The 24,187-nt window shown below is 44.8% G+C and overlaps 1 protein-coding gene across 4 annotated transcripts; it reads left to right on the top strand.

The window, feature by feature from the left end:
• Positions 1–1,012: 1,012 nt before the first annotated feature.
• On the top strand, positions 1,013–19,262 carry LOC120898827 (zinc transporter foi). Of its 4 annotated transcripts, none has more exons than XM_040305215.1 (4): positions 1,013–1,170; positions 14,260–15,087; positions 15,174–16,988; positions 17,066–19,262. In XM_040305215.1, the coding sequence occupies exons 2-4, from the start codon at positions 14,590–14,592 to the stop codon at positions 17,213–17,215; spliced, it is 2,463 nt and encodes an 820-aa protein (XP_040161149.1). In that variant the 5' UTR covers positions 1,013–1,170; positions 14,260–14,589; the 3' UTR covers positions 17,216–19,262. The 4 variants fall into 4 exon arrangements, with proteins under 4 accessions (XP_040161149.1, XP_040161169.1, XP_040161158.1 ...); XM_040305235.1 differs by lacking the exon at positions 1,013–1,170 and adding an exon at positions 1,244–1,552; XM_040305224.1 differs by lacking the exon at positions 1,013–1,170 and adding an exon at positions 10,061–10,164.
• Positions 19,263–24,187: the final 4,925 nt, after the last annotated feature.

Here is a 24,187-nt window from a genome sequence, read left to right as displayed (position 1 = left end):
TACCAATCTGCAGCGCCACTGGTCTTCAATCACTACCGGGTAAAAATACATTAGCAGTATAAAACTGCTTCTACGTAACCATGCAATGACGATAACAATATTGGTGGATGCTTAAGCTTTAACCAGGAAATTACATAAAACCTTTAAAGATGGGAAATATATAGTTCATTTGTAGAAAAACAGACGAAACCGTTGGAGAGCTAAAAGAGAAGAAAGAACGACTGATGAACTGAAATATTAACACGGAAGCTACTTGCGGATAATGGCTTTGTGGCTGGAAAATCGTTCTGGTCCTTAAGTTGGGTCAACAGATACGTTCGGTGGCCAAATCGAACTAGGTAGCTGTAGTAGACGAAGGTGCGAGACCATGAGCAGTTTCGGAAACTCTTGCAGCAGCTCAAGCCGCAAAGCGGTTTTAACACAGGCTACGTGATAAGCTGGCGAAATTTTAACCTATTTCAACGGAAAATCGTCGTTCATGTGATCGATTAGGTCGAATGATGGATAAATAAAATCACAAGTTAATTAAAATGAACTGAACCGAAACTATTCATCGGCTGCTTGTTTCTTCTTGTTTTGGGCGAACCATGCGAGCTTGTAAACAAACATTGACAGGTCTCCCCACAATATGGCGCCCAGAAAAAGCTATAAAAATCAACCTTCTAAATATATACACCTTGAGTGAGAGGCAGCTATTTTGCCTCGCTCAAAGTTACACAATTGCGCCATCTATGAAAGAGTAGCGCAAGTAAACCTGATTTTATTTTGGGGTTTACCGCGCAAGTCGCTGAGCAAGTCGTGTTTTATTCAGTGTGAATAATGAAAAGTTTTATCAGAACATGCTGTAAATATTTATGAACTTTTAACGGAAATTTTCATTCGTTGGTTGACGTTAAATTACAAGAACATTTTCACTGGAGTTATAAAACAAATGAACTTGTGCCGAATTTTCACCGGGCAATGACAGCGGCTGTCAAACGTCTCCCTACCTTCGCGAGCAGCTCACTCACACACGCACACACACGTAATCGTAATCGAACGGTGAACAATTGGTTTTGCGGCCGCGGAGTGGGATGTAAATATTGTTGCCGCTGCAGAAAACACATTCCGCGCAGGTGGCTGGCCGCAAGCGGAAGAAGAAGTTCGTGTGCGCGTGAAACAAAAGTGCAAGTAAGCATCATCCGCCGATCGTGTGGCGCTAAATCGCTTTGGTCCGTCATTTTTTTCATACACCTTCGCCCCGGTCCCCCTCGACTTCTATCGCGCTCACATCCGTTCGCACCTTCACGCGCTAGCGCTCTGGTACGGCGGTGTGTGGCCTCGTGGTGTTGCCCGTGTCCCCGGTGCTGCTGGTGTGTGTCGTACAACACAAAAAAAAACTCCGATAAGAAAATGACGTGTTAAAAGTGGAGCTGCAGGGTGGTTGTCTGTTGCTCGCCCGTATTCTTAAAGTATTCTAGCCCTTCGCTGTCCAAAAATTGCGTACGTGCGTGTCATTTTCGGCAGCGTGTTGTAGCGGTACCACCGCACACAGTCAGCAGCGGCGGCAGCAGTGAGTAGAGCGCATTAAAGATGGAGCAAACCACGTTGTTTTCCGTCGGCTAAAAATGGAGTCTGTGTCGTTGTTGGTGCTTCTTCGGGCATTTGGCGCATTTGCAAACGGGAAATGATTAAAAGTGTAATTTCGCTTCACTGTCGTGCGCTGCGGCGCTTTGGCCGCCGTGTCTTCATTTGCCAGCGAAAACCGCGCAAGAACGCTCACCAAGTGTAATTGCATTGTGTATGTGTGTTTGTGTGTGTGTGCATATGCGTGTGCGTGTATGCATCGTCTCGTCTGTGCACGCTCTGCATTTTCTTCTGTTGCGTTGATGCTTTATTTTGTCTAGTGTGCGCGGAGGAAAGAAGAATTGCACCTCAAGTGACGCAAGATTGGGAGAAAGGGCGCGAACGCAACGCAGAAAAGCGCACCACTAACCGCACAGCCCATGTTCCGAGGTACGGATACGGCGGTGCGCGCGTGTGTGTGTGCGTGTAAAGTTTCGCCTCTGACTGGTGCAAAAGTGCATAATTTCACCGGGCGGTCAGAATTGTGCGTGCTGTGCGGGAAAATGTACCGCCGCCGCGACAGCTGTGTGAGCAAGTGAAGTAATAATTTGTGATTGATTTGTCGGGGTCACCGCGCCACCAGCCCGCAAGTGAAAGTGAAAGCAAGAAGAAACACTAGGACACGGCCACTACAATCCCATGCGGGGTGTAGAGGGAATTCAGCACCACCGGGATCCATATTGGACGGCAGCAGCACTAAAAATGGTTGCAACTTTTGCTTTCATGCGCGGCCCGTGGCTTTTGCGTGGGAAAGTGTTTAGTTTTTGCATCGTTTTCTTTTTTGTTAAGCGCGACAAAACCCGTGATCCATCTTCGTTAAGTGGTCAAGCGGCACTGAGGAGGTTTAATTGAAAAGATTATTGTTTGCATTAAATAAGGTCAGTTCCAATTGGAGCTTGAACACAGCCAATTGGTAAAGAAAAGGCGAATATTGTGAAAAAATGTGTCAGAAAAAGCAAAAGCTATCAAAGCAAGCCAAACTAGCGGTGTGGTGTTCACTTGGATGGAAAAGTAATGAACAAACATCATCATCTCGTCATCATTTTTGGGCTTTTCCATAGGATTGAATTGTGTTAAATCTTTCTAAATTCAATCATCTGCTACCTACCATCAAGCACACGATAGTTTTTTTTAGTGCGCGAGAGCGAAGAAAATAACCCACCCACCACCCCCGCTAAAAAAGTTATATTTGTGTGTTGCTGCTGTGTGTATTTTCCGAAAACCTTCCCTCCGCAACGTGCTCCGTTCTATGCTAGTGCGTTGGAATTTCGAATGTGTGTTGCGTGCCTGTGAGTGTGTGTTTATGTGTGGTTCGTGCTAAATTCGTGTCACTCTATTTTCGATGCTGCCCTTCTGCCCGTTACTTCGATCCTCTGCTGATCATCGGGATCAGAAACGATGATTCTTCATGCACGCACACACAGACACACTCGCTTGCTTCGATGGACCTGGATTTTTGGTGCATTTGCATATTTTAATCGTACGTTATTGGCACATTAATAATGTCCTGTACTTCACACAAGGAACAACACGTTTCATGATGAACCAATAAGAAAATCGCTTCCAGGGAAAGCATCCTGCGTGTATGCAAAAATTGCATAAACTCTGCTCGGTCGGGGTAATTGCATCCATAAATTATCCACCCCACGCTAGGTAGTAGAAGCTCCCGCTCTTGCACTTTCTCTTTCACTCTCTGAAGGAAGTGGCCGCGTGCACAGGTGGTGGCTGCAGTTGTTTCCGCTTTGCCCCTTTCAACAACAGTGTACGGAGAGCGTCGTTTTGTTATGGTTGATAAAGTTTTAGTACAAAAAGGGGCTAATAGGAAGCTTCCGGTGTTATTAGTAAAAGTTGCGCGGGGTTGGTCAGCATCGTTGCCGCTCTTTTATTACTACAACAGATACTTTAAATACGGCAAAGAAGCTTTATTTGTCCTAGTGTATTATAAAATGCTGAAATCTTCGTTTTTTTAAATATAAAAAATGCATTACCCATTGAAAAAGTCAAATTTAAGTATTCTTAAGAAAAAAAGTCCTCCTTTTCGATCTATTTACAAAGAATTGTAATTAATGTTTCTTTTACATGCACGTCGGCCAACGTATTGATCCTTTAAATCGATCAGACTTTGGCTGGTGCGAAATGGACCCAAAATAGACACTTAAAACGTTAATTGATTAGGGACAGGAAATGTCCATCCGGTTGTTTCAGGTTGTTTTAGGTAAACTTTGGTCTTCGGCACCTTGACGATGGACATTGGGTCCGAAGAAAATTGTGTGTAATTATCAAATTCTTGGTTATAATAGATCGGAATATCAGTTAATAAGTATTATTTATACATTCGTTTTTTTACTATAAACTAGAAAAAAGATCATTAGCATATTCTAAAAATATCTTTAAACATAGTTTGATGTTCGTTCGGGCGAATGAGACTACACAGAAAACTTGTTTTACTGAACTTCTGTAAAATTTTACTGATTTTTTTTTAACTGAAGTTTCAGTAATCCTTTCAGTAAAAAGAATGTTTACTGAATCATTCAGTAATGTCCGGTGTTCACCAAAATGACAGCTCGTTTACTGAAATCCCAGTAAAGTCATTCTCATATTACTAATTTTTCAGTAGTTGGTAGCGATTCAAAATGACGAAATATTTCTTTTAAATTGAGCTTTTACTGATGCGCAGAGATTCCCAGTTCCTCAATTCATGTTCATACATGTTTTGTGTTGTTTTATACAGTTTTTATACTGTATTTTGCCGCCGCAAGTGTAGATGGTTCAGTAAGCGCTCACAGACACCACACAATTTCAGCAAGCACAGTGGATTGTAGCAAACATTTTACACACCAACACGGCTGCCAATTGTTCTAAATGAATCCCGTAATCCGAAATATCACCTGAAATTTCACCAGGGTGCCTGTAAGCGCCTACAAAATCAACTTTTTGCACATCACGAGCAAGTAGGTACCGCATTGTTTTGTTTTGATGATGTGACTAACAGGTCGATTTGACAGAATGAATTGCTGCATTTTCAGTAATTTGTTTTACTGATATCCAGTGAAACGACTAATTTGACACTTATTTTACTGATTTTCAGTAATATGTGTATTACTGAAATGCATTCAGTAAATAGTTTTACTGAAAATCACTAAAAAAATGACATTTATGCTGAAAATCAGTAAAATATTCTATTACTGAACCGTTTCAGTAAAAAACTTTACTGAAGCAGGATGGAAAATTTGCTGTGTAGAGCGCTTAATAAATTAGAGTACAGGGTTTGCCTCTTTGCGAATGTGCAGGTCACTAACAGGCAGCCAAAAGCTGTCCATTTGCTTCGTAATTATATTATTTTTATTTTTATTTTTTCTCCAAACAATCGAACCACTTTGTTCGTTTGAACGCCCGTTGGACTAGGATAACAAAGGTCAACCATGCGAGCCTTGTAATCGATAAGTAGGCTAAGGGAAAGCTTACAAACAACTGATACGAAAAAAACGCATGTTACCTGTTGAATTTGCATCGCAAGTGTCACGCTGATTGAATTACACACTGCTGTGATTTACAGTGAAAACAGTAAAAAAAGACTCATTATTCCGAACCATATTTGGGTGGAGAGCATTTGCAGTCATTCCGCATACATACGTTCGCGCGTACCCAACACACGCATCGATACGCATCGGTTTTAAACTTGTCACGGCGGATGGCCAGGTCGTGCGGATGAATGATGGGTTGATGGGTTTGATAGAGGGGATGGGACAAGCATTGCGGCCAAATGTCTCTTGTGGTTGGTGCCTATCAGCAGGGTATGGTGTTGGGGGGGGGGGGGGGTCGTGATGGTGGTGGATAGTGATGATTACCTTGAGCTCTTTCCAATCTGCGTGCGCGAAATACATTCAACCTTCGTGATGGTGGTGGGTTGTCTGCTGGTACCGCTTAAATTCGCATTAAAAGGACAGAACCGACTGCACCAGCACGCTCATGTGTGGGCTGCGGAATGTACACACACTCTTCACCTTCTTCGCTGATAGATTGGTCATAAACGAATATGACAGTTTTGTTCACCAACCGGACATTCATCTGGAAGGAAAGGATTTTTTATGCTGAGGAATTAATGTGGTTAATAATAGTAATTTTCTTGAATGAAATTTAAAAATGCTCTACGTGGGCGCCACAGTAACATTAAGTCGACTGATTCGAGCTTTGACCCAATGGTTGGTTGTTGATCATACAACTGGATCTGAAGGTCAACGCTTTTTATTTTCCTTTAACGACCGGTTTTAATCAGATATAAACCCACAACTTGTGCTGGTCGTAAGGGAAAGCAGATGCAAATTTAAATACATTTATTCGGGGCGCTTAATACACTGCTTATCCAATACTCTGGTACAGTGTACGAATGCTTATATATTTTGTGTAACATTGTTTATATTAATGGCGCAAATACTAGACTAGATGTATTCTTTGCGCTGAACGCCCTTAATAGTCATTTGTACGACCAAAAAACTCTACGTAAGCCTACAACCGCCTACCCGTGTGGGCCCTATATCTTGTATGGAAGAATAATGTTTTCCGTAGTTATACGGTTTTAACTTTTGAATTTCGTGTTCGATTTGCATGAAACCTATAATTTAGGTTCATAATAATGTTTTCTAACATATCAGTGTAAAATTTGAATTTAAAAAAAAAATCCATCAATATTTTTTGTCTATAAAGAACTTCAACCGCAGCCGGCCAGACTGTAACTTTGGAGTGAATGTTTATGATATTTTCTTTTTTTAGGTACGTTTCTCTTAAACATTTTTTTGAAAAGCTACTTACTTTCATTATTTTTATGTTAAGTTTATATTAATATAAATTAAATTTATGTAAAACTATCTATATATGATTATTAATTGGCGGTATATATAAATATTGGGTACAGTCGTGAACTCGAACGACTCAATTACATGCCTGTCATGGGTTCAAGCCTAGAATGGCGCCTTCTCTCCGTAGCAAGCACTGACTATCTGGCTACGTGATACTACTGAATCAGTCTCGAAAGCTTGCATAGATCAGCATGGTCGCGTAGGACGTTACGCCAAATAGAAGCAGGATAAGAAGTATTTAATATAAAATTTTTTATAGCGCATTTTATATTGTATTAATTACTATGCGCGCATTTCACCATTTTTTTACATTACCCACCGCATTTTATATTGTATTAATTACTATGTTCATTACGACAAGCGATAACAGTTAACTGGAAAAGCTAATTAACTTTAAAATTCAAATTTTACACTGATATTTTGACAAACAATATTCTGTACCTATACGCCAGATTTCATGCAAATGAGAAAGCTCCTTTTGTGAGGCATTTTTAAAATGTGAAGTCGCTACGACTTCTTAATCCAAAGTTATTTTGGAATGAAGATTCAAAACTTACCCGGGTAGGCGGTCGTACACATGGTCGTTAATATACGTCACAACAACTTGCGATGGGACACTGGTAAACATCATCCCCACGTCACGCTTTGTTTATCCCTTCGCCCGACGACGCCCAATCGAGATATAATAAATATGTTGACTTGTTTATTTATTGATTTTCATGGTCAAATTAAGGACTAGGACATTATTTTTTTATCGCCTCCCTGCCACTTTTACCCCTCGGGTCTCCCGTTACGCGCTTTTTTTCAAGTTCATGTGCCAAACAAATATTGCACCACGCACGGGCACAGACACGAAGGGTTCGAGAGAGAGGGAGAGGGAGACGATAGGGCGGAAGCACGTGCCATCGGTGGCATAATGTTGCACCGTTTGCCCTTTTTCTCCCCCGCCCACCATTTGCCCTATCTCCTATCCGTATCTTGCGTTTGTTTCGTCTTATTTTGTTTACAGTTCAGCAGCTGATAGCTGATAAGAGTGTGGGTTGGTGTTGAAATTATGCTGTTTTTTTCTCTGTCTCTCTCTTGCTCTAGTTTGTTTTTTCCTGTTTTTAGCACTAATATTTCCGTTTTTATTTCGCTCCGTCATTGCCCGGGACGCGCCGAATGCAAATTATGGGCGAAGAAGGATGGGGCTGCGTTGCGGAATGGAATGGCCTACAAAATTATAGCGCTCACCTGTATCATCAACCTGCGGAATCGTTGAAATCGATCAAACAATTGCACACACACACCAACAAAGACACATTTGTGCAATTTGGTTGGAACGGCGCACACAGGACCATTTTGCCGATGGTGGAGTGGTACACAGAAAAATGGGAACCCGGGGAAGCAACCCTTGCTCTCGCGGTTAAACCCATATCAACACGATATCGCACATGTGTCAAGCCAGCTGCAAGCTCGCCAACCAAAATCCCTATGGCAAAGGAAAATCCGATGAAAACCTGATGTGCAGGAGCAGCAGCAAGCCATGAAAAGGAAAGGAACGGATCGTTACAGACCTTGCCGTAAGCACCGAACCTACATTGCGTGACAGTAAGACGACAAGCGGGAAGGAACGACAACACCACAGCAATACGGGCCCTAAAAGATAAAGCTGGATGGAGCAGCTGTTTCGGTCGGGTGGAAATAAATCCGGTTACATCCGGTGTACCGAATTTCCCCAAAAGCGTCCCAGCACGCCATTGTCCCTTATCATCCGTGTACCGTATTGGAGCGGGAGAAAGATTGGCTGTGAGATTGGAACCCACTCTTCCCATCGCGCTATCCATTGTATTGATGGCACACCAGCACACACACACACACACCGTCCACCTTGTCTCTCCGTTATCGCAACAGGCACATTATGTGCGCCGACGGAAATAGTCGTTTTGTCGTGTCGTCCGACTGGCGCCCGAGCTCCCGGACCTTTGCAGCAGATACACGAAACGGCGTACTATAGGGCACGCCGATTGCACGCGTTTGAATTAAGACTTGTTGATATCAATTAAGCAGACGGGGTGGTGTGGTTGGAGTCCGAATTCGGACCCACCGGACACGATGGACCTGATTGGACTGTGTGTAGCTCATGGACGTCCTTGGCGCTCGTTTTACCCCAGTCTCAGACACGCACCGGCCAACAGTGTCAGTGACCTTAGGCCCAAAGCTTTCGGCAGACCATTGAGGTTCGGCAGCCCATTTCTCGGACGCTTCCAAAAAGAAGCGAAGCCGCCGGTTGGACTATGTTGGGTCATGTTATTTCACCCGTATACTAATTGCTGCTAATTGCTACGAGGGTTTCAGTTATTCATCCACGAACATGCCGATACGGGACGAAGCTTTGGGGGAACGTTTGATTGCTTTTCTTTAATATGGCAATATTGTCACGTGATCTTGTGAACCGGCGGCTAGTTAATTGCCAACAAAAAAAGAACTGGACGGGCAAATGGTAAGATTGTTGGAAGTAAGTCGTCTATCAGTTGTCTATCAGTTGCTAAATTGTGTTCAATTTCCAGATCTATTGCTACCACTGGGCGCTCAATATATACCTCATTGGATGTCTCGTACCAGACCAAATTTGCATGAATTGATGGAAAGGGAGCGCCGAGAAAAGGGCACCGCGCCACATGCCAGGGATCTACATTGCTTGCGCGTGTCCGAACATGAGGTCCGCTCCATCTATAACTATAACAACCTCAGCACTGCGGCATCCACCGGATCGTATGCCTTAAAATGTCGCTGATCTCAAAATTTCCCACCCAGATCAGGTAGTCTCGGATCAACCGGACCCCCCGAACGGACCTTATATTAAAAGCTGTCCGCCCGTGCGTCATTAGAATTGAGTTTTGAGGCGCGCGCGCATATGTAGATCTCCTTTTTTAGGCACGTGCGTGTTTTCAGAATGGATTCAAGTTACCGTGCAAGGCCAACGATCGGTCAATTGCTGCGGTTGGGGGGCTTTGGACAAATTTGCTATACTCGAAATCGGACATTAGACGCGCCAGATAAGTGCAGGGGGAACCGTTGCGTGTTGGTGCGAAATTGAACGCGAAACAACGGCTCATTTTTCGCGGAATAACAAATTAAACGAAACCAATGGGTGAAAGGAAGAGGAGGTGGTAAACGGGGCGCAGATGATCGTGGGGATCACGCTTTACAGATTGCATATGGTTGGTTGAATGGTGGTGGTGACACGTGTCACTGCCGGCCGTTCTAAATCCAAGGGGCAGGGGAGCAAATTGTCCCAGCGCTAATGTAGTTATGTGATAGATGAATTAAAGCGCCACGTTGTGTGGTGCCGTCGCGTTCTGCGCCTTGCGCCACCACGCCAATTGTTCCAATTGTGTTTGAAGCCTGGTGGAGTGGAGTGGAGTGAAGTAGTGTTTGGCGAATTCACCACCCACACCCGGCCCACGGTCACGGTTGGATGCACCTTTTCAACGTGGCGCGTCGTGCACAGCCCCATGGGGCCCCTTCATTTCCCGTCTGCGTGTTTGCGATGGGTTTCGGGTGCATCGTCGCTTAGTGGTATACAACTCACATTATCCGCCCTTTAGGGTAGTTGGGTTTGTAGTGGACTCGTGAGTGGTAATACTTGTTGTCAGTGGTGTGAAGTATAGTGTGTTTGTTTTTATTTTTGCCCAGCCGATAACACACACACACAGCCGCCGTAAGTGCGACGACACTCTCGTACAAGTTTGTTATCAATTGCAAATGACGGGACACAGAGGCCTACATTCTTCGGCCCAGCGCATGTAGAAAGTGACGGCACATATGACGCATGTTGCTTCTTTACGCATATCGGCATGTGCTACTTTCAATGCGTCGTCCGGTTTCAAAGCCGGCAGCCCATCCGAGCGGGCTCTCGATCGCTTGTGTTCGCGGCTCGGTTCCGTCAACCAAACTGTGCGCCGCCGTGTAACTGGCTGATGGTACTTTCAATAGAGTGGTTCTGTAACAAATTGCTTAGAAACAACTAACAGACGCACATTCGATGGTGCGTATGAGTCAGCAGTCAGTCTCGAACGTTTAATGATTTGCACAGTCAGCAATGCGGCACCGAAAACGTAATCATCAGGGTGTGTGATGCGTTATGTGTAGCGACGGGGACTGGTGGCTTTGGAATTGCACAACGCCCGACAAGGATTGCATAAATAATAGCGTCGTAATAAGGACACACACTCGGTGCTGTTGCAGTATCTTTCCCGACTCATCAACATATCCGTGTCTGTGTGTGTGTCCGTGGAAGTAAATTTCGAGCACGCTTCTTCATGCTCGACACGACGCTGTACATAGAAATGAGAGAATTCACAAGGCGATGTGTCGTCTCCCCGCCGAAATCTTATGCTGTTACCGTTTGTCGTCATATTGATACGAGGAGTTGTTTTATTTAGAGCCTACCTTTACCTACTGTGCTTGTGCTTGCCACAACTGATTGGGGTTTTCGGGTGGGGCGGACCGCCTTATCGTTGGCGACCTTCTGCAGCCAACGTCGTGAAGTCAATAAATCATGCACGAAATCAGGATTAATGTTTGTTAATTGGCGCTACGGCACGGAATGAGGTAGCGTGTTGCGCGTAGTAAACGTTTTGCGTTCCTCTGTTCCTGCGGTTGTTGATTGTACATTAAAATGATAAAACACACACACAAACGTGGTAACCCGATGCACGCACAAGGGGAGGCATGGCGAGGAATAATTTCGTGCTTTTGGTTTATTATACGCTCATGGAATGTGTTTCTGATTGAGGTATTTATATTTTTTTATTACGAAATGTGTACCTACGCAAGTTGGCCCCTCACAAGGTGTAAATTCTAATCTTCTCGACCCTTTATTCAACCACTTCAGAGGCCTTTTTGCCATGTTGGGAATAAGAATGTAGGGCTCAAAAGGAAATATGTTGCACAGCATGGTTTCCTGTTTTGGTCGCTCCCCTGCTGTGATTTTAAATCTTATGGAGTTCTGTGGAATTTGGCAACTTCTTTTTTGCGATTTATTGCTCAAATTACAACTCACGGTTTTTTTTTGTATAATTATTTTGAAACCGAAAGACTTAACCTAACTAACATGCGTTTCCGCTCTTACATTCCCGTTTGAGGCAATTCTGGTTTGAGATTCGAATTTGTTTGCAAGAAGAGGTAGAAAATCAGCATATAAACATGTCCATAGTATATGAATAATATTCGTTAGATTATTTCCTTTTTTTACTTCGTTTCTGTGTCGCTTCCGAGTTTTTTTTTAATGTACGAAATGTTTTTTGTTTGCGTGGGAAGCTTAGTCGAAAAGCGGTTCCTTGATTTAAAGCTCATTTAAAGCTCTGACGGACAGCACCATCACACGAATCACTCTGGAGCGCGTTAAGGACAAATATATTATGTTCATTTTAAAAATTCTAGTTTATTAAACAATGCAATAAATTTCAAAATATTGTTCAAAATACCTTTTCTTTCACGAAAAGACGCTGCCCTTTTACGTGTTCGCGCCGGTTGTTGGGATTTGATTTTAAACACGTGACAAAAACCTCTAAAACCATCATCTCCAAAATGAAGAAGCTCCTCATCATCATCATCACACGAAAAAACGGCCATTCGGTTTTTGTTTTAGCGGCGTTGTGTGTTCATTGCCCTTTTTTTTAAACAGTCCGTTGGGCACAGCATATGCTCGTTCCCACTGCGTGTTCGTGTGTTCGTGTTATTTGTTCCTCTTTTCCGTCCTTCACTGTGCACGGTGTGCCAGTTGGATTGCGCTGATTGGTCAACATTTTGAGCCGACGCACAAGGAGAGTCGCATAGCTGCTGCGTGTCTGATGTGCGTCAGGAATGGCAAAACGGCGCGGTGCCTTTTTTATGTACCTCAGCGAAACATCCGATTCGAAGAAAAAGAAGTAGCGTTTACAGCAAACCGTTGAGTGGATGGCTTGGTGGGACTGCTTCGCGTCGTTAAACGGCCAAGAATTTGCTTGCAGTGCCAGTTTTAGGTTCTCGTTCCCAATTGCCTGTGTGTGTGTGTGTGTGTGTGTGCGTGGATTCTCCCGTCCGTTTCGTTAGTTCGCTATATTGTTGTTGCAACGGCTGCGTTTCTCGTGCCTTTTGCCGCCTTGGGGATCCGTTCTTGAGCTGTGTTGCCATTATAAAAACGGACGGCAACGGCCGGCGTTAGCGCAGTAGAACGCGGTACAGTGCTGGGTGTGAGTGTAAGTCTGGGGCGGGCGATGGCATAAAAAAGCTTTCCAGTGAGTGGAGTTTTGAAGTGGATTGAGTTTGCGCACAGGAAGTGCAAGGAGATAGTGAATGGGGTGACATCATGTTCTATTATTATAGTTAATCAGTTAGTTAATTATATTGAATTTCATAACTTCAGAATTTCGATTTAAAAAAATCCTAAATCTGGGAAAAAATGTTGCATGTTTAAAACAGCTTTTTTTCTGCGATTATATAGATCAAATAATTATGTGTAGAAGCCAAAAACCAAACTAGATGTTTATTAAATTCAATATTACCGTTTGCTCTGCAGTGTTCGACACCCATGACAGGCATCGCCCATAAAATCACCAAATCAGCCTTTTGGCGTATCGAAAAGTACGAAATTAAGCGAAGCAATTACGGCATTTCGCCAAACAAATGCTATTTTCCTCTCAACCGGTCGCCCTTCAGGGTCAAACTGCCAATAATTTCGCTTTACATAGCCGCCCTTATGTCGTCTCCAGCATGGATTTACAACAACGTGCTGTTGGTGGTCCCGCGTTTACGATGAGTGTGTGCGTGTGTGTGTGTGTGGTGGTTCACGACGATAAACAACAGTTTGAGCAAGTTTGATCAAACAAATTTCTCCAACCTTCCTCTTTCCTTGCTAATCCATTCACCACCACATCCGCCCACACATAACATACACAGATATCCCTCTTTCACTCAGGTTGTTTCATTTTCAACACGCAACACCGAGCTCCTTCCCAAGGGGTGGAGGAACTGCGATATCCTTTCCTTGAGAAAGGCTCTCAACAGCGCGGTTTCTTCTTTCCCTTCTCACTGTCAAGGTTATTGAGTTGTTGAATGTAACGCGTCGGGGAGCGGTGAGGTCCAAAAATAAAGGCGATCCCCCTTTCTTTCCGACCACCGTGCGAAGGTAGCATGGACACAAAGGACTGACCCCATCATCATCGGCCGTCATATTCCAGTGCGGGGGGTCTACGTCGGTTTCTAGTGTGTTGCTGGAGCTCTCCGAGCATGGTGGTACTCGAAGTGGATGGATAAATTATTGTGTACTTGTACAAGGAAAAACCCTTTAATTAGCATCATATCCAGAGGGAAAGCGAATTTTGGTGTTCGAAAAAGGGACAACATCGTTGATTAATTTTTACATTAGTTTGTGTGTCGAGGAGAGCGTATCTTTAGTGTGACTGCAAACAAAATTTGTCATTACATTACTTATTCAAAAATAATGGTTTATTCGTGTATCGATTGCTTTATAGCACGATTGCCTGTGTCTCTTTGATCACTACATTGCGTGGGGTGGAATGGTGTGTTCGTCATTATTAATTGGTTTCATTTGTATACCGGGAGCAAGATATCGATCATCCACCGAAGTCGGTTCACTCGGACGTTGTTGATCGTAGCCATAAAAGGGCAGGATATTGTGATTCGCACTGTTTCCTCAAGTTTTACCAGTTGATATTGAATTGTTGGATGTTATCGTTTGCTGTAATGAAAACATTTATATTTTATTGCGTGTGTACTAATTATGTTTGTTTTCTTCCCCGATTGTTCACAGTTTAGAGGCGTATTCTAAGGACAATAAATGGAATTGAAAGCTCCCGGCAGCAGCAGCAGTGTTCGGAGGGTACGGAGTGGAGTGTTTCGGAGATCACAGATTTAGTGCACAGCGGGTGGTGCATCAACATTTCTGTTACAAAATCGCAGAGAGAACTACATTGCGATCCAAAACGTCGTTCTAAGTAGTGTGTGTGTTTTAGTGTACGCGGAGTGGTCCAAAGTCCCAAAAATAAGTTAATTCTAAAAAAAGGGGATAACAGTAAAACCAGCCCAGAGAAAGTACGTAAAAAGCGTAGGAGCAGCTGAACCAGTCAATTTACGGAGCACGATGGCCCGTCACTTGATGGCAGTGTGCGTCGTCTGTCTGCTCTGTGCGGATCATCTGCCCTGCAAGCAACATTTCTCCGACGATGGTACGGAGAAGCTCGTGCCCGGCCCTCGGGGGACGTTACGCAACGTGCGATCGTTGCTCGATCAGCAGCAGTACGAGCCGGTGGTGGCCGCATACGACGCAGTGCATCGAATAGTGAGGCGCCATGCTCACCACCATCACGAGGAAGAGGAAGAGGATGTGCACACGGAAGGTGTTAGCGAAGCGCCGACGGAGTTCGACCGACTGATAAAGGGAAAGATGGAGCTGGCGATGAGGAAAATTTTCACCGAATACGGTGATCCGGCATCGATGACGATGGATGTGCAAGGGTTCGAGCGGATGGTGCGTCAGCTGGGTATGATTCGGCTGGTGCAACCGGGAGTCGCAGCACCGATTGACGGAAGTGGATCGGACCCAACCGAAACAACGCCCCAGCAGGTAGATTCTCTAAAGGTAAGTTCTGTTGCAGTATGTGAGTTAATTCACTCCAAGAGAAAATAGCTTAATATTGTGTACTATTTGCCATTTGAATTTTGCAGTGCATTAGCAGCAATGATTTTCTACGGCGCGTTACACCACCGAAGATACGGTCCCAGGAATGGGAGGATGCAACTAAAAGTGATACAAGTAGTAACGAGGCGGAAAAAGAAGGCAGCAACAGCCAACCGACCGACAGTACGTCCGTCGATGGTGGTGACAGTGTAAATCAGAAATCAGGAGCAAAGCTTATTTTAACGAATGATAAGATACAAAACACTAGCATTAGTAACAGCAGCGCTAACAGTGATAGCAGTAATAATAACACTAGCAACAACAGCAGTAGTAGTACCGAAGATCCACTGCTCGTAAGAGTGCTGGTGCCCGAGGAGAAGCAAATGAATGCGAGTAGTGACAACAGCACCACAATCCTTCCACGGGTTGAGTCTAGCGTGATGCTTGGCGATCGCGATCTTTACAGCGTGTGTCCGATGCTGCTGGGCCATCTGCTATCGACCGTGCCGCTGGAACGGTCCGGCTGCTTCGATGAGGACAGCATTCCGCCGCTGCTGGTGAGCAGTCTGCTGGACCAGAACGATCCTCACCATCACCATCACCATCATCACCATCACCATCACGGCGACGGTGGGTCCGAGGCGGCCGTCTGGATCTACTCGTTCCTCACGATACTGGGCGTGAGCTTGTGCGGGCTGCTCGGCGTGGCAGTGATACCGTGCATGGATAAGCATTTCTACCACCACGTGCTGCAGTTCCTGGTGGCGCTCGCGATCGGCACGCTGTGTGGCGATGCCCTGCTGCATCTCCTACCGCATGCGATGCTGTCCTCGCTGGGCAACGCCAAGGCTGCGCACGATGCGATGATGTACAAGGGACTGGCGGCGGTGCTCGGCATCGTGTTCTTCTACTTCATGGAGCGGTTCCTCACCGTGATCGCGGAGTGGTGCAAAACGCGCCAGAAAAAGGACAAGCCGCCGTCGCGGGTGCGTGTGATGCGCGATCCGGAATCGACCTCGCTGCACGCGGCGAGCGCGGGCGAGAAGCAGTGCAAGCACAAGTACAGCTCCTACCCGTACTGCTACGACGAGATCGCGATGGACACGAAGGACGACCATCACGAGCACAACACGGGCTCGGGCACGAACGAAAACCACAACAGTGCGCTGGCCAAGTGTGCCAACCATCATCACAACGGTGAGCTGAACGCGGACCACGGTTCCTCCGAGTACGCCGGGCTGAACAATCACCATGCGCACCAGCACGCGGCACAGGAAGCGAACGATAACAACACGGTGTCCACCAACCTGGACGAGGGATCGATCGAGAGCGAGCAGCTGAACAATCACCATCAAACAGGTGCTGCTGGCGGCGGTGCTGGTGGTCGCCAGGGCAGCAAGTCTTCGGAGCCGGCGAGCGGGAAACTGCGCCCGGAGAACTATACCATCATCCTGCGCGAGCACGAAACCAAACACCACGGCCATTCGCACACGCACGGACACGTGCACTCGCCGCCCGGGTCGCTGTCGGCCGTCGCCTGGATGGTGGTGATGGGCGACGGACTGCACAACTTCACCGACGGCATGACGATCGGGGCAGCGTTCGCGAACAACATTGCCGGCGGCTTCTCCACCGCGATTGCCGTGTTTTGCCACGAGCTGCCCCACGAGCTCGGGGACTTTGCGGTGCTGCTGAAAGCGGGCATGTCGGCGCGGGAGGCCGTCTACTACAATCTGCTCTCCTCGCTGCTCAGCCTGCTCGGTATGGTGTTGGGTATTATCGTGGGCCACCAGCCGGAAGCGTCGTCGTGGGTGTTTGCCGTAGCCGCTGGCATGTTTCTGTACATTGCGCTAGTTGATATGGTACGTAATGCTGGGTTTGGGTGTGGGTTTAGTAAAGTATACCACATAACATACGTGTTTGTTCTACTCTCCCCTAGATTCCCGAGCTCACATCATCCCACGGTGCGGAAGAACGGTGCAAAACGTCCGAATTTGTGCTGCAGTTCCTGGGACTGACGCTTGGCTTCAGCATTATGATGGTAATAGCGATGTACGAGCACGATTTGATGCTGATATTTGTCGATTGAGGTTGCTGTGCAGAAGGCGCCCTGCGCCGGCAGACGCCAAAACAGTAACTACTTCTTTCTGCTAGCGGTTCACGATCAGTTAGTTCCTCGACGCAAAGCGTCTTTTTCGCGTGCTCTGCAACAAAAAAACAAGCGTACCATTGGGTTTTTTTTCATTGGTGGTGTCCACTGATAGTATACACACAGCACGCAGGCAGGAAGTTCTTTCGGCAAAACTTTACTAGCCAGTTTTCATCCTACACTCGCATAGACACTCCTACTAACCGTCTAGAGGACCTGTACAGTTAAGATATTGGCAAAAGGCGCAACATGGGAGAAGCAAAATCACATGCTACACACGCAGCACGAGCGCACTATCTCTCTATCTCTCTACACCGTAAAAAAAGCAGAAAGAAACTCAAAAAAGAAAGTAACAATCTGAGGAAAATATGATGTGGGAAAACCCGTTTACACAGTAATAAGCGAATCGGAAGGATGGGAAGCTTCTTCTTTAGGCGTAAGCATAATGTGATCGTTGCGATAAAAAAACAAAAACGTAGTAGAAGCATTCGATATCTCTGTAACCAAATAAGTTAAAACACGAGCAAAACTGGAACTGAATCCCATGAAAGCTAGGGAAAATGGGAAAACTTATCCACTAGCTGTCAGTGTAGCTAGTGCAGAAGTGGGGCGATCCTTTGTACAGTACTATATCATCACCGACTGCTCTACTGTGCGTGTTTCGCGTGCGACTTTATCACACAAACGTGTGCTTCCGGTGATGGTGGCATTCGTTACAAACGAATCCATGCTGCACCGGATGCACTCGTCGAACGTTTCCGGTAGGAATTTTCATAGTTTTCCTTTCAAGTAGTATAGTAGCGTGGCAGGTTTTCTAACACACAAAACAACAACAAAACAAAACAATACCTAATGCTTTTCCGCAGGCTCTCAGAGATATAGATAATACACAACCAACAACAAAAGTATTACAAGTCTTAATGCATGTTACACACAAGCGAAATTATAATGAACGGTAATCTTACAACAAACAATTCACAAACACAATGCAAAATGGCGCGACCGATCCCGTGTGTTTGTCTGTTTGTGTGTGAATTGTGAAATAATTTCCCTATTGGGATGTCGATTAGTTTTGAGTAGTAAGTTTCCTTTTTGCGCTTTTCATCTGTCTCTGCCGGTATTTGAGTAAGGGTTTTTTTTTTAATATTTTTAATATTGTTCGGAAAGCGTTACACATACCTTTTTCAGATTGTGGCATTTTTAATACACTTTTGAGCGCGGTCATCCACGGAAAAAATCCTAAAAGAGAGATAACATATTACGATTGTCCTGTAAGCTGTAATTCTTTTATACGCAGTATGAAAATGGTACTTAGAAGGTACTTTAATAGGTTGTTTTTTTTTGGTTTAGTCAGGCAAGGAGTATCTTAGGATTGAAGAACAACCAACAATAGCAACTAATTCATGATTAATGTCTCCAACACAGTAACACAACAATTCAACAATAGGATTAGTTCAAGCGTTTTTGCTTCATCTGTACATAACATCGTCGTCTTACTACAAACTCTACAAAGGTGGCCAATTTCATGTTTCCGTTATTGTTTTCGCTATCTATGGTCGATGCAATTGATCGTTTCGGCCAGCAAAAGGCAGTTTTTTGGCTGATTTAAGGGCGTTTTTTTTTGGGAGGACAGGAAGGGGCGCGCACGTGCGCTTGTTTTAGTTTCTGCTGCGTTTTATTTTGCTTTCAATTTTGAGCACTTCTGGAGAACCTATCTAATAATTCAGTGAGTCATAGAGAGGAGGGAAACAGCATCCAATAACCAATAACAACTATTCTTCAACATGTAGCTCTTAAGTAGAATAACAAATTTTGGTAGTCTTTAGTGTTTACATTTGTTTTACTTTTTGCAACGTTAGGTTTTTCTATTTGTTTTTTTTTTTCATTCTTACGCTTTTGAAAACAATGTAGAAGGCAATAACAATAAACCGAAAATGATGGTGTTACTACCCCAACTATGCAGAACAATAAAGTGGATTCAATTTAATACATTTTTGTATGAAAGTGCACCGAAAACAGATCAACTGTCTTCAAATCAAAAAGCACTGGAAAATTTAAACATCGTCTCTCAACAACCCCCAACATCGTAGTAACCTTTGCCAACGTTTAGTACGCGCGATTAGTTTGCGAAACTCGTTCGATCCAAATTGGTAGCCCAAAATTGTTACAAAATGTCAAGATTACTGGGCGATACGGCGATCGCTGCTGCCCAGACCACCGTGGTGAGACTGAACCGCGTTCCGAGACCGCTAAGCAGCAAAGGGTACTGTCTACGACCGGCGCCCCCGCCCGAGAAGAAGTGGCTCTACAAGCAGGTGCTCGAAAGCGTCCAATCGGGAATATCGCCCCAGCTAAACCTGGCCAACTCAACGCTTGGCCGGGCGACGTCCCAAGCCTGGGTACAGCTGAACGTTGCCACTCAGCGAGCGCAGTTCATGGCCAATGAATATCACCTGAAGCAGAGGCTGGGATACGTGATGAAGCAAGTGGCATGCTGTGTGGTTGCGGTGAAAGATTTCTTCGCACAGAAACAGTACTACCAGCTGGATCGGATCATTGATAAGGGACTGTTGGCTTTGGAGGAAACGATCAGAGCTTCCCGCGAGAGTCAGTCATTACCTGAACAGGCGAAACCGGCTTCCGGCACGGGCGCAAAGGCTGCTATGAAAAACTGCACGATGGTAATGCTCAAGCGGGGTCCCTGCGCGGGCGATTCGAAAGATGTGAAAAAATCGAATTAGATGTAAAATCTGCTATACAATTACTAAATTATTTCATCGTGGTTAGCCATATTGTGTGTAGATAACGGATAAATTAAAATACAAAAGTATAATAATTAGTAAAATACACGTGTTCTTCTTTGTATTATTTTGATGTTTATTGCACTATCAAATTACAGTAGAGCGTCGTTTATCCGGGCACTGTCCATAAGTAACCCATAGTGTCATTTACGTGTTTTTGCTCTCATACTGCGCTGAGAATGCTCGACATTCTTTGTCAGTACGAATTTGAACTCTCTTTGGAGATGTGTTGTGCCATATAGTGCGGTAAATTTATTGAAAAGTAGTATACAACATTACTAGAATTTTTTCAAATATTTGCGTCAAGCGTAAGGTGTGGAGTAATGTGTGTTTTATTATTGTGCGGTAAGTATACGAAAAATAAAATAGAATCTTTCCAACGACTGTGGTGACTTGTGTAAGTGATACCATCATCAATTGACGTGTTTGTGTGTATACCGAAGAGAATAAAAAATAACACGTTAACTGTTAGAATTTCTTGAATTTTTTTTGTGAGCACCGGCTGTGCTCGAAGATGGAAGAAAGAAAGAAAGGGAGGAGAAACAGCTCGGAAGGAAGTTACGAGAACTGGGAACTCGGAACTAGGAACTCGGAATTCGGAACTAGGTACTCGGAACTAGGAATTCGGAACTTGGAACTCGGAACTCGGAACTCGGAACTCAGAACACGGAACTAGGATCTCGGAACTAGGAACTCGGAACTAGGAACTAGGAACTAGGAATTCGGAACTCGGAACTCGGAACTCGGAATTCGGAACTAGGTACTTGGAACTCGGAACTCGGAACTAGGAACTCAAAATTAGGAACTTGGAACTAGGGATTCGGAACTTGGAACTCGGAACTCGGAACTCGGAACTAGGAACTAGGAACTCGGAACTAGGAATTCGGAACTAGGAACTCGGAACTAGGAACTAGGAACTAGGAACTCGGAACTAGGAATTCGGAACTAGGAACTAGGAATTCGGAACTAGGAACTCGGAACTCGGAACTCGGAACTCAGAACTCAGAACTCGGAACTAGGAACTAGGAACTAGGAACTAGGAATTCAGAACTTGGAACTCGGAACTGAGAACTAGGAAGTCGGAATTCGGAATTCGGAACTCGGAACTCGGAACTAGGAACTCAAAATTCGGAACTTGGAACTCGGAACTCGGAATTCGGAACTCGGAACTCGGAATTCGGAACTAGGAACTCGGGACTCGGAACTAGGAACTAGGACTAGGAATTCGGAACTAGGTACTAGGAACTCGGAATTCGGAACTTGGAACTAGGAACTCGGAACACGGAACACGGAACTAGGACTAGGAACTAGGAACTAGGAACTAGGAACTAGGAACTAGGAACTAGGAACTAGGAATTCGGAACTTGGAACTCGGAACTAGGAACTCGGAACTAGGAACTCGGAACTCGGAACTAGGAACTAGGAACTAGGAACTAGGAACTAGGACTAGGAACTAGGAACTAGGACTAGGAACTAGGAACTCGGAATTCGGAACTAGGTACTCGGAACTAGGAATTCGGAACTTGGAACTAGGAATTCGGAACTTGGAACTCGGAACTAGGAACTAGGAACTAGGAACTAGGACTAGGAACTAGGAACTAGGAACTAGGACTAGGAACTAGGAACTCGGAACTCGGAACTAGGTACTCGGAACTAGGAATTCGGAACTTGGAACTCGGAACTCGGAACTCGGAACTCAGAACACGGAACTAGGATCTCGGAACTAGGAACTCGGAACTAGGAACTAGGAACTAGGAACTCGGAACTCGGAACTAGGAATTCGGAACTAGGTACTCGGAACTAGGAACTTGGAACTCGGAACTCGGAACTCGGAACTCGGAACTAGGAACTAGGAACTAGGACTAGGAATTCGGAACTAGGTACTAGGAACTCGGAATTCGGAACTTGGAACTAGGAACTCGGAACACGGAACACGGAACTAGGACTAGGAACTAGGAACTAGGAATTCGGAACTAGGAATTCGGAACTAGGAACTCGGAACTAGGAACTAGGAACTAGGAACTAGGAACTAGGAACTAGGAACTAGGAACTAGGACTAGGAACTAGGAACTCGGAATTCGGAACTAGGTACTCGGAACTAGGAACTAGGAACTAGGAATTCGGAACTCGGAACTCGGAACTCGGAATTCGGAACTAGGTACTTGGAACTCGGAACTCGGAACTAGGAACTCAAAATTCGGAACTTGGAACTAGGGATTCGGAACTTGGAACTCGGAACTCGGAACTCGGAACTAGGAACTAGGAACTCGGAACTAGGAATTCGGAACTAGGAACTCAGAACTAGGAACTAGGAACTAGGAATTCGGAACTAGGTACTCGGAACTAGGTACTCGGAACTAGGAATTCGGAACTAGGAATTCGGAACTAGGAACTAGGAATTCGGAACTCGGAACTCGGAAGTCAGAATACGGAACTTAGGAACTAGGACTAGGAACTAGGAACTAGGAACTAGGAACTAGGAACTAGGAACTAGGAACTAGGAACTAGGAACTAGGAACTAGGAACTAGGAACTCGGAACTGAGAACTAGGAACTCGGTATTCGGAACTAGGTACTAGGAACTCGGAACTCGGAACTAGGAAGTCAGAATACGGAACTAAGGAACTAGGACTAGGAACTAGGAACTCGGAACTAGGAACTAGGAACTAGGAACTAGGAACTCGGAACTCGGAACTAGGAATTCGGAACTCGGAACTCGGAACTCGGAACTCGGAACTCGGAACTAGGAACTCGGAACTAGGAACTAGGAACTAGGAACTAGGAACTAGGAACTAGGAACTAGGAATTCGGAACTTGGAACTCGGAACTGAGAACTAGGAACTCGGAATTCGGAATTCGGAACTCGGAACTCGGAACTAGGAACTCGGAATTCGGAACTAGGTACTCGGAAGTAGGAACCCGGAACTCGGAACTTGGAACTCGGAACAAGGAACTCGGAACACGGAACTAGGAACTAGGAACTCGGAATTCGGAACTTGGAACTCGGAACTGAGAACTAGGAACTCGGAATTCGGAATTCCGAACTTGGAACTCATAACTCGGAATTCGGAACTCGGAATTCGGAACTCGGAACTCGGAATTCGGAACTCGGAACTCGGAACTCGGAACTCAGAACACGGAACTAGGAACTCGGAACTCGGAACTCGGAACTCGGAACTCGGAACTCGAAACTCGGAACTCGGAACTTGGAACTCGGAACTCGGAACTCGGAACTCGGAACTCGGAACTCGGAACTAGGAACTCGGAACTAGGACTAGGAACTCGGAACTCGGAACTCGGAACTAGGAACTCAGAACTCGGAACTCGGAACTCGGAACTCGGAACTAGGAACTAGGAACTCGGAATTCGGAACTAGGAACTCGGAATTCGGAACTAGGAACTAGGAACTCGGAACTCGGAACTAGGAACTCGGAACTCGGAACTAGGAACTAGAAACTCGGAACTCGGAACTCGGAACACGGAACTAGGAACTCGGAACTAGGAACTAGGAACTAGGAACTCGGAACTAGGATGTAAAATCTGCTATAAAATTAATAAATTTCTTCATCGTGGTTAGACATATTACGTAGACGTAGATAACGGATAAATTAAAATAGTATAATAATTAGTAAAATCGCATGTGTGCTCTTATGTATTATTTTGATGTTCCGAGCAAATTTCAAATATTCTCATTGGAAAAACATTAAAAACTGAGTTTAGTTGTACAACCCAGTTTTGTTTTGTTGAAACAAGATTGGACACAAGGTGGATTAAAAAATATCAGGTGGTGGACTCTAGTGCATTTTGACAATTCGTCACTTGACGTAAGGTCCCCAGGATTCAAACTTTGTTTACATTTGTTAAATTTGTTCATAGAATTTATCTACCTCAGTTTTTCGATTTAATTTTATTTAAAAATATATTTTGGACATTGCGAGTTCTTATTAAACATTAGAACATGGATTAAAGTGTGTTATTTTGTTTTATTCCGTGAATTTATTCAATAAAAATAAGAAATAAGGAGATAAAAATTAAGAAAACCATTATTTTTTCAATTTTCACATTGATTCCTTATTATCTACGAGCCGCATGGACAATTAACGTGAGATTAG

This window comes from Anopheles arabiensis, chromosome 2, assembly GCF_016920715.1.
Source record: "Anopheles arabiensis isolate DONGOLA chromosome 2, AaraD3, whole genome shotgun sequence".
Taxonomy (NCBI): domain Eukaryota; kingdom Metazoa; phylum Arthropoda; class Insecta; order Diptera; family Culicidae; genus Anopheles; species Anopheles arabiensis.
The sequence above is the reverse complement of the archived record's forward strand: the minus strand, read 5'-3'. Positions and strand labels throughout refer to the sequence as shown.

What these genes read in the sequence shown, in the direction of transcription:
- LOC120898827 (XM_040305215.1), top strand. Translation starts at nt 14,590, where the DNA reads ATGGCCCGTCACTTGATGGCAGTGTGCGTCGTCTGTCTGCTCTGTGCG. An exon ending in AGCAGGTAGATTCTCTAAAG is followed by an intron (nt 15,088 to 15,173) that starts GTAAGTTCTGTT and finishes TGAATTTTGCAG; the next exon opens with TGCATTAGCAGCAATGATTT. An exon ending in ACATTGCGCTAGTTGATATG is followed by an intron (nt 16,989 to 17,065) that starts GTACGTAATGCT and finishes ACTCTCCCCTAG; the next exon opens with ATTCCCGAGCTCACATCATC.